Source organism: Chiloscyllium plagiosum, chromosome 7, assembly GCF_004010195.1.
Source record: "Chiloscyllium plagiosum isolate BGI_BamShark_2017 chromosome 7, ASM401019v2, whole genome shotgun sequence".
Classification (NCBI taxonomy): domain Eukaryota; kingdom Metazoa; phylum Chordata; class Chondrichthyes; order Orectolobiformes; family Hemiscylliidae; genus Chiloscyllium; species Chiloscyllium plagiosum.
Window position 1 is genome coordinate 95,841,064 of NC_057716.1, and position 11,033 is coordinate 95,852,096.

General features: G+C 41.1%; 1 protein-coding gene across 3 annotated transcripts in view; it reads left to right on the plus strand.

Annotated features, from left to right (window-relative positions):
- The window catches only part of LOC122551780 (contactin-associated protein-like 5), a 1,278,965-nt gene that overhangs the window by 686,521 nt on the left and 581,411 nt on the right, over nucleotides 1–11,033 (plus strand). For all 3 annotated transcript variants that reach the window (XM_043694245.1, XM_043694243.1, XM_043694244.1), the window contains one exon: nucleotides 3,989–4,138. In XM_043694245.1, the coding sequence (XP_043550180.1) occupies nucleotides 3,989–4,138 (150 nt within the window). The remainder of the gene's footprint in view (nucleotides 1–3,988; nucleotides 4,139–11,033) is intronic.

Consider the following 11,033-nt stretch of genomic DNA (forward strand, 5'->3'; position numbering starts at 1 on the left):
GGACTCAAAATCGTTGCTGTTTTTCTCTCCAGCGATGTTGCTGAGTTTTACCAGCACTTACTGTTTTTGTTTCAGACCTCCAGCATCCACAGTTCTTTGTTATCTTTAAGAGTTATATTACTTGCTGCTCAGATTTACTGGAAACACGGTATTTGACAACTGACCATCTGCTGGGTATATTGGGAGCTGAGGATGTAGCTTGACTCTGGAGAACCTGTGTCTTGCTTCTGCTAGCCCTGTTGAATATGGCCTGATTCTGTGGCTGTACAGCTTACATCATTCCAGTCAAGAGTGGCCACTACAACCCTGGAACTGCTTAACACCAAAAATCTTGAAGTGCATATCAAAAGATTATCTAAACTTTCTACACCATAAGAATTTGACAGCAAGAGATACCCTGTGTTTCAGAGAACCAGATCTTGCCATTCAGACACCTTGAAGTGGATTACTTTTGCAATGAAAGAGCATTGCATCCTTGATAAAGCTTTTTAGCTTTATTGAGTGAACATATTAATAAGAAGTTTTTGGATAATCTCCAATTCCAGTCCATCCATCATTTTTCTTTCACTCATTTTTACATGTTTGATCTGACACTTCCTTTTGCTAACCTGACAAAGAAATGAATTTAATTAATTCAGTTCCAACCACTCAGTTGTCTTATGTTAAAGCCTTTCTCAACCCCTTCAGCATTGTGCTACTTTCCCAGACAGTCAAAATCATGGAATCATGTGCAGGTAAGGTTGATTGGCCATGCTAAATTACCAGTGGTGTCCAGAGATGTGCAGACTGGGTAGATTAGTCAAGGGAAATGCAGGTTTACAGGGATAGGTGGGAGGGGTGGATTTGGGTGGGATGCTTTTCAGAGGGTCGGTGTGGACTCGATAGGCCGAATGGTCTGCTTCCACACTGTAGGGATTGTATGATTCTGATCTCTTTTGACTGATTGAATGTGCTTCCCATGAAGGTTAATCTTAATCTTTGTTCCTCCTATTACCAAGTCTCAATTTATTTTCCTACCATTTGCTTTTTATCTTCTTTAAGTGGTACACCCCAGCAGTCACCTTTGTCTCTGGTTTACTGTTCCTTGACTTTCTGTGGTCTCATTTGATCGCTCGTCTCCAAGTGTTGTCAGCTTGTATGAGGGGGCATAACTACCAATTGAGGGGTGATAGCCTGAAGACTGATGTCAGAGGCAAGTTCTTTACGCAGAGAGTGATAAGGGTGTGGAATGCCCTACCTGCTAAGGTAGTCAACTCAGCCACATTAGGGAGATTTAACCAATCCTTAGATAAGCTCATGGATGATTTTGGGAAAGTGTAGGGGGACAAGCTGAGAATAGTCCACAGGTTGGCACAACATCGTGGGCTGAAGGGCCTGTTCTGCGCTGTATTGTTCTATGTTCTATGTAAGTGTTAACATTTTTCATTTTTGACTCTTTGCAAATGTTGTAATATTTTTTATCCTTCTAACGTGCAATTTATTTCTTTTTACGTCTGCTTTTAAAATTTTATTTCAAAATGTGTTAAAGAATCAAGGATTCCAATCCTTGAGACTAGAATCTCTTTACATCAATCTTGTTTTTATGATGCGGGAGACAAATGCAGACTTCTGCACCATTCCACCTCTGTGCTCTCTCCATGTTTAGTGATATTAATGCCAATCTTTAATGGTATCCTCAATCATTTTTCACCAATGATGGTGTATGGGCATATAGGCAGATGTGTATATCTAAGTGTTAACTCTCTGGAGGGTTTTGTGCTATTGTGAGGCTACCAGTGAGATTTGCTGACTGTGTCCTCACTCAATTTGGAGTTGGAAGTCTGGTGAATCAACCTTAGGTGAATCACAAAGTCATGGGTTCAAAGTTCAAAGCTGGCTTTACTAAGGGGGACCCTGTTGGAGATACCATCTTTCAGGTGACACTTTACAAAAAAGGCTGTCTGCACTCTGAGTAGATGTGGAGGTTCTCATGGAGTGACTTTGAAGACAACCAGGACGAAGCTATCACTAGTGTTCTAGTTAATATTTCTTCCTCAATCATTTTTTTATAAAATCCGGTTTTTAGTACTGTTTGTGGGAGCTTCTTATGTGCAAATTGGTTGACTTGTTTCCGAGGCTACTGTTCCATTTACTTTAAAAATGGGGTTGTGAGAAATGCAGTCGAGAGTGTGGTGCTGGAAAAGCATAGCAGGTCAAGCAGCATCCGAGGAACAGGAGAATCAACGTTTCAGGCATAAGCCTGTCATCAGGATACTGCCTGAAAATGTGTTGCTGGAAAAGCGCAGCAGGTCAGGCAGCATCCAAGGGGCAGGAGAATCAATGTTTCGGGCATGAGCCCTTCTTCAGGAAGGGCTCATGCCCGAAACGTCGATTCTCCTGCTCCTTGGATGCTGCCTGACCTGCTGCGCTTTTCCAGCAACACATTTTCAGCTCTGATCTCCAGCATCTGCAGTCCTCACTTTCTCCGTCAGGATACTGCCTGACCTGTTGGGCTTTTCCAACACCACAGTCTCGACTCTGATCTCCAGCATCTGCAGTCTTCACTTTCTCCTCCTCGTGAGAAATGCATTTTTACTAAGTCATTATTGTGGCGCTCAGCTTTTAAGACATGGCTGTGAAGCTGTCAATGTGATGAGGAGTTCTGACAGATTCCCTACTGGACGGTGCTGAATTGACAAACTTGGCTTCCGATCAACATTCAAGGCCACATTAGCAGGAAAGGAGACTGTCAATGTTTCTGTCAATATTATAGAATCACCGAAGAGTCCTAGGAGTGGGAGTGGCAGCACTGAACTCTCACCCAATGGCTCTGAAGAAAGGAAATGTGCAACTGGGATGGGGTGGACAGCAATGGTGGGGCAAGTAAGGCTTCCTTGTATTGAGACTAAAGTAATGATGTGTCAGGGTTTGCCTGACATAGAGGATTAGGGTTGACCTAACGGGTGTATTGGGGGTAGCTCCCGTTCCTTGTAAGACCATCCAATGTAGAGCAGAAGTAGATAATTCAGCCCATTAAGTCTGCTCTGCCATCCAATGAGTTCATGACTTACAATCCTCAAGTTCACTTTCCTGCCTATTCCCATAAAGCTTGGTTCCCTCACTGATTGAAAATCCATCTGTCTCACCTGAGTGTATAGTTAACCACACAGCCTACTGCAGTAAAGAATTCATTGGACGGCAGGTTTGCAATGCAGTGAGGCCAATAGTGTGGGTTGAATTTCTACACTGGCTGAGGTTACCACGAAGGATTCACCTTCTCAACCTCTCCCCTTGCCTGCAGTATGGTGACCATTATATTAAACCATCACCAGTCTGCTCTTTCTCTAATGTGGAAGCAGCCCTATAGTCTACTAAGACTGTGGCAATTTTACCTTTATCCTCTTAGAAAATAAATTCTTCATCTCAGTCTTGACTGAACACCATGTTGCTCTGAGACTATGCCTTCTCTACAATCACCTGATGAAGGAGCAGAACTCTGAAAGCTAGTGCTTCCAAATAAACCTGTTGGACTATAACCTGGTGTTGTGTGATTTTTAACTTTGTACACCCCAGTCCAACACCTCTAACTCATAGAATCAATCTAGTGAACATTGTCTCCAATGCCAATATATCTTGCCTTAGATAAGGACCTCAAAGCTTCAAACAGTGCTGGAAAGACACAAACTTTCTATTGAATGTATTCACTTCTCATCAACTGTCAGCTTTCCCAAGACCTTGCAAATATGACATCAGAAGTCAAACCCACAAGTCCAGATGAATCTGTGGCTACTGTCCACAGTAAGAGACATAAATGGCCAGGATTCGATAGGTTGTTCATTCACCTATCCAACCTTTAATATGCTTGGAAGAGACCCCAACCTACCCCTGTTTTGGGACCTTAAATTTCACTGCTGTGCCTTAGTATCTGATCAAATAGAGAACTCTGTATTACTCAACTATCTTCTGGAAGGATGTGCTTCCTTGTTAACCAGGCATTTGATTTTTCCAGGTGATGATCTAAATGATGGACTGTGGCATTCTATTAATTTGAATGCCAGAAGGAATCGAGTTAGCATCATTTTGGACAACAATGCAGCCTCAACCTTTCATTCAACCATACAGATGCAGATCTACTCTGGAAGCAGATATTATTTTGGAGGTAAGTGCTTATTCATTTATTGTATCTTTTCACATGTAGCCTTTCTGAGTTAATTTACTTTTAACATGTCCTATTTCTCTATTCTTGTTTCTAGTGCTTCAGAATACTTGATTAGAATATGAACCTTATCCCTTTGTAATTGACAGTGTGGAAACTCACACATGGATATTCAAAAATAAAACTGTTCTCAACCAATGTAGATAACTGTGCAGTAAACATGTAAGCTTCCTTTATGTAACTTTACAGGTACAGTGTGTAACTGATATACTTATGAAGTGCGTATATCTTGCGGAATGGTGGCTCAGTGGTCAACACTGCTGCCTCACACCACCAGGGACCTGGGTTTGATTCCTGTCTTGGAGCAACTATCTGTGTGGAGTTTGCACACTCTCCCCATGTCTGCTGGGTTTCCTCCGGGTGCACCAGTTTCCTCCCACCGTCCAAAGATGTGCAGGTCAGGTCAATTGGCCAAGCTAAATTGCCTATATTGTAAGGTGCATTGTAGGGTAGGGGAATGGGTCTGGGTAGGTTACTGTTTGGAGAGTTGATGTGGACTTGTTGGGCCGAGGGGCCTACTTCCATATTGTAGGGAATCTAATCTTCAAGTGTAATCAGATAATTTATTCACGTAAATATTTGAAAAGAATTGTATTCAGCTGGTGGAGAAAATCTCCACTCAGTAACTTACTGTTGTAGCTTTAATTGCATCCAAGACACAATGGTTTGAATGTCCTCCTTCTGTACTGTAAAATTCTACAATGCTAAATCCAATGGGAAATGAGAAACTAATAAAAATGGGTGTAGACATTTGGAGGACTTTGGCAAGCAATGATATATGGGCTATTCCATCCCGTTAGTCTTTTCTGCTCTACAGTTAGAATTTGTCTTCTCTGTTTATCAATCCCTTCTAACAGTCTCTCTTCTGTAAATCTTAGTAACCTTGCCTGACAAAAATCATAAGGAGCAGGGATAAGAATCCTTGACCAAGTACTCATTATTAGGGCAAGCAGAATTTCCTGCTGCTGAAAGTAACTGCCTCTTTGATTTCTACTCCTTTCCCACCCAGTAGCTGAATTATACAGATATTTTGCATCTGTCTTCATGTCGTGGATGAAGGGCACCAAATGAGGGTACATCAAGAGGCGAAAAGGAAGGAGGACCTTAGAACAATGACATGCATAAGGGAACATACACAGATGGGATTATTTGAATTAAATCCCCAGCTCCTAGGACACTTTACCTTTGGGTGTGAAAACAAATGATTGCTGAGATATTGCACAATGAATTCTAATTTTCCAAAATTTCTGAGAATCTGGAAAATTCTATCAGATCAGAACACTTTCTCCATTTAAGAGCAGCAGGAAATATAAAGCTATGGGTCAGTTAGCTTAATGTTTGTTACAGGGATAACACCAGAACCTATGATTTAAAAGGTTACAGCGAGGTGCTGAGAAAATCTCAATAACATCAGGAAGCATCAGTGTGGTTTCATGCAAGAGAAATCCTGTTTGATTCATTTATTACAGTCATTTAGCAAGCAACATGCATCGAGGGAAACCTGTGGGTCTGCTTAGATTTCCTGGAGACAAGTTTCCATGACAAACTTTGCTGTAAGAATTAAGAGCTCAGTTGTCAGGGCAATGTATTAGCACAGACTGAAGATTGATTGAAGAGTGGTCAGGAATGGGTGATCTTTAGCTTGACAAGATGTAACAAGTGATGAGATATACAAGTCACTGCAAGGTCTCAAATATTTACAAATTGCATTTGTGACTTCAGTGATGGGATCAAATGTATAGCTGTTTAATTTGTGGATTATGCAAAGATAGTTCAGAAAGTAAATTGTGAGGATGACATAGGAGTTTGCTAATGATCTAATAGGTTAAGTCAGTCAGCCAGCAAAAATTTTGTAGATGAAATGTGGAAAATGTAGGTTTGTCAACTTTTACAGAAATAATTTGAAAAGCATGCTTATTTATTTATTTTTTTCTTATCTATTCATGCTAAGCTAGCATTTTTTTGCCGATCTCTGTTTGTTCTTGGAAAGGTGGCGATGAGCTGTCATCTTAAACTGCTGCACTCAGTGGAATGGAGGAACATCATTAGTGCTCTTAAGAAAGGAGTTCCAGTGTTTTGACTAAGCAATTTCTCCACGTCAGGCTGGTGTGTGGCTCAGAGGGGTACATGGATGGTGTTCTCATGTCCTTATCCTTTTGGATGGTGGATGTCGTTGGTTTAAGTGGTAGTGTTGAATGAGCTGAGGTAAATTGTTGTGGTCTATCTTGTAGACAGAAAACATTTGTACCGATGTGCATGAGTGGCAGAGGAAGCGAATGAGGAAGGTGGTTATTGGGGTCCCAGTGAGACAGGCTGCTTTGTCCAGATGATGTGAAGTCTCCTGAGTGTTGTTGGAGCTACACTCATCTAGATAAGTGGAGAGGATTCTGTAACGCTCCTGACTTGTGCCTTGTCTGTGAAGGACAGGCTAGTGAGGAGATGAGTTACTCACAGCAGAATTGCCAGTCTCTGATTTGCTGTTGGAATCACGTATGGCAGGCTTAACTGAGCTTTTGGTCAATGGTAATGCCGAGGCTATGGTTTAAATGGGGAAAGATTGCAGAACTCTGAGATAGAAAGGGCTTTGGGTGTCCTAACACATAAATCACAAGAAGATGGTATGCTGGCACTTGGCTGGGCAGATGCTGAAAGGATGGCTGCCCTCATGAGAGAGACTAGAAGCAAGAGCTGCAAATGAAATTAAGGGCTGTCCTGTTTATGATGAAGGTGAGGAGAAATGGTTTCTGTTGGATAGTCTTGAGTCTGTGGAATTCTCTTTCTCAGAATACAGTGGAGGCCTGATCCTTGAATAGTTTCAAAACAGAAGTGGATAGATTCTTGGCTAACAAGAGATTCAATGGGTATCAGGAGAGCTGTGAAATGGAGGAGAGGCCACAATCAGGTCAACCATGATCTTATTGAATTGTGGAACAGGCTTGAGGTGCCGAATGGGCTCCTCTTGTTCCTAGTTCTCACATTCACATTTATAGTGAAGATTGATATGATGGGCAATGCAGACCTTGGGAATACTGTCCATTCTGAAACCAGACAAGATGTGTGTTAAGTGGTTTGTGTCTGGAATGCACTGCCCTGAGGTACGGTGAAGGCAGGATCAAGTAATGTATCCAAGTAGTCAATGGATGATTATTTCAATTGAAATAATGAGCAGGGGAAAGGGGAAAAAAACAAGACAATAGCTCTAATGCTCATATGGAGAGCTGGCAGAGATACAATGGGCCAAAAGGTCCTTTATTTGCTATAAAATTGAGATGACTCAGTGAAGTGGCTTGTTCAACAGTAGAGGCTACTACAGACAGGATTAATCTTTTACTAATCATGAGTAGGCATCGTGTTAGCATGACCGCAACCTGAAATGAATGCTTCATAAGTAATTTGTTGCTTTAAAATTGGATTCTTTCTACCAAGCAAATTAGGTCAATTATTAATGCAAAATGAATATAAAAGGATGTGAAACTTCTAACTGTTAGAGTGAAACCAAAGCAGTGTTTCTGGACTGCAAGATGGTTACTTGGATGAATTTTGATGGAGTCAATGCTGTCACTTTGAGGTGAGATTCAGCTTGTTGTGATCCCAGCTAATGATGACACTGGACAAGTCAGATCCCAGAATGAAACCTGGCTTGATAGATCGTATATTTACCTTTCATTGGTAAATTGGTGAACTTGGTCGTTAGTCATTGTATCATTAGAACATGAGCTTATTACAAAAAAGAATAATTAAACAGTGTGACCTAGATATAGAAGATGCTTCAAGGATCTTAACACAACCATCAAAACAATTCTGACCTCAGTCTTTATTAACTTTTACTTTCCACCTTCTTTCTCTTCATTGCTAAGACTTTTATTTAATGACACCTTACTGAATCCCAGATGTGAATCTCAGACAAGTCATAGAGTCAGGGAGATATACAGCATGGAAACAGTTCTCCTTCCCGGCTGCCCCTCTGCTTGCCGTCACTTCCTCTGCTGCTCCCGCTCTTTCTGTGAAGATGCTTCAAGGATCTTAACACAACCATCAAAACAATTCTGACCTCAGTCCTTATTAACTTTTACTTTCCACCTTCTTTCTCTTCATTCTTTTATTTAATGACACCTTTCTGAATCCCAGATGTGAATCTCAGACAAGTCATAGAGTCAGGGAGATATACAGCATGGAAATAGACCCTTTGGTCCAACTTGTCCATGCTGACCAGATATCCTAAATTAATCTAGGCCAATTTGCCAGCACTTGGCTCATATCCCTCTAAACCCTTCCTATTCATGTACCCATCCAGATATATTTTAATCTTACAATTGTTACCAACCTTCACCACTTCCTCATTTCATACACTCACCACCTCCACATGAAAAAGTGGATCCCTTTTATGTCTTTCCCCTCTCACCTTAAACCTTTGCCCAATAATTTTGGATTTCCTAACCATGGGGAAAAGATTTTGACTGTTCAGCCTGTCCATGCCCTCATGATTTTATATACCTCTATAAGATTCCTTCGGCCTCTGATGCTCCAGGGAAAACGGCCCCAGCCTATTCAGCCTTTCCCAATAGCTCAAACCCTCCAACCCTGGTAGCATCCTTGTAAATCTTTACAGAACCATCTCACTAGTGGCCTAACCCATTTCAGGTTTAACAACTTGAAGATTTCTATCCAAACACTTTGGCCATCGAAATGGCACAGAATAGAAACCATTTTTGCTGTGGTAACTATTTCCCAGAGCTGAACTGAAAAACTTTGGTTCTCCTGCTGGTCAAAAGATCGGTACTCCTTTTGAACTGAATTCCTTGTTCTCCTGAACTAAAGTTTTCACTTGGTTTAGTTCCGAAGTCAAACTTAAAGTTATTGACTTAATGAGTTTGCACAGTCTGTCATGAACCCATTGGTATAAATATTTTACTAACAAACACAACAAGGATTTTCCTAGACATGTGACTGCAGTCGCCAGTTTACTTGTAACTAATCCACTGTTCTAAATGGTTTTTTGACCTGTCTTAAGAAAATCTTACACAGAACTATCTCAAACCATTGGCCTCCATTTTAAATCCAAGTCCCAAAAGCGTAAAGTATTTTACATACATTTATTCCAAGCTAAACTGGAAAACTGAAGCCATTAGATATGGTAAAGAGCACGATAGCGAGTGAATCAACATCAGCATTCATCAGCAACTTACATATGTATAACGCTTTTAACATAATAAAACATATCACGGCACTTCACAGAACCTTATGAAGGAAAGCATGGCAGTAAGCACGATATCGATCAAACTAGTAAGTTTTCTTAGCAGGGGTTTAAAGGAGGAAAACAAGACGGTGTGATTTTGGTGGGAATTCCAGAACTTATGATCAAGGTAATTGAGGGCATGGCTGTGAATGGTGGTGTGAATAAAAAATGTGCATGGAAAATCAGAATGAAATGAATGCAGGTATCTCACAGAGACTTTGGTCTGGATTATGAAGATAGAGAGGTGGAAACCATGAAAGAATTTGAAAACAAGGAAAGAGATGGTAAAATTTGTATGTTCTTTGACTTGGTCCAATGAATACAAAGGTGATAAGTGAATGCTTTAGAGCTGTATGAATTAAGCTAAGGGTAACAAATTTACAATAATCTCGGGTTTGCAGAAGCAGAATGTGGGGCACAACCGCATGGGTATTGGGGTCATCAAGCACAAAGGTGAAAAATGAGTGAATGGGAATTTCAACAGCAGATGAACTGAAACAGAGAAGACAGCTGATGATGCAGAGTTGCAAATAGACAGTCTTCATGAGGTTGGAAGCTCATCTCTGGGTGAAATATGAAAACAAGATTGTAAGTAGACTGGTTGAATCTCACACTGTTACCTGACAGAGAGATGGATAGCTGGTGAATGGAATTTGGAGCAGATGCTGAAAGCATATCTTTGATCAATCTTCTGAATATAAAATGAGAGAACATTTCTATTCATCCCACACAGGATATTATATAAGTAATCTGATAGTTTGAGAACAGTGAGGTGTCGAGAAAGCTGGTGGTGAGGTAGAGCTGTATGTTGTTGGTTTATGTATATAGACTATGCTTTTAGCCCGTGTTACAGAAAGGCAACATCTCAATAAGAAACAGGCGGAAATCCAAGGATGAATTCCTTGAGTCATCAGAGGTAATAGTACAGGAGCATGAAGAGAGGCAAGTGATACTCTGGAATGAAATTAATAAGTGCGAGAGAAACTCAGCAGATGTATCAGACTTGAAACATTAACTCTGTTTCTGTCTCCACATCATGCTGCCAGAACTGCTGAGTTTCTCCAGCTCTTTTTGGTTTTATTTCAGCTGTCCAGCATCCACAGTATTTTGCTTTTATTTGAGTGATTCTCTGAACGCATGTAGCTAGGTAAGAAAGAAACAGCAAAGAGAAGGTCCAGCAGGTTGGAAAACAGCAGAGAGACTTTGCTGAACAATTGTGTGGAAACCATGTCAAAGTTGCTTGAAAGAGTAAAGAGGAGATATTAACAAGGAGTAGAGTCATAGAGATGTACAGCATGGGAACAGATCCTTTGGTCCAAATCATCCATGCTGACCAGATACCCCACCCGATCTAGTCCCACCTGCCAGCACCCAGCCCATATCCCTCCAAACCCTTCCTATTCATTTACCCATCCAAATGCCTCTTAAATGTTGCAATTGTACCAGCCTCCACCACTTCCTCTGGCAGCTCATTCCATACACGTACCACCCTCTCTGTGAAAAAGTTGCCCCGTAGGTCTCTTTTATATCTTTCCCCTCTCACCCTAAACCTATGCCCTCTAGTTCTGGACTCCCCCACACCAGGGAAAAGACTTTGTCTAT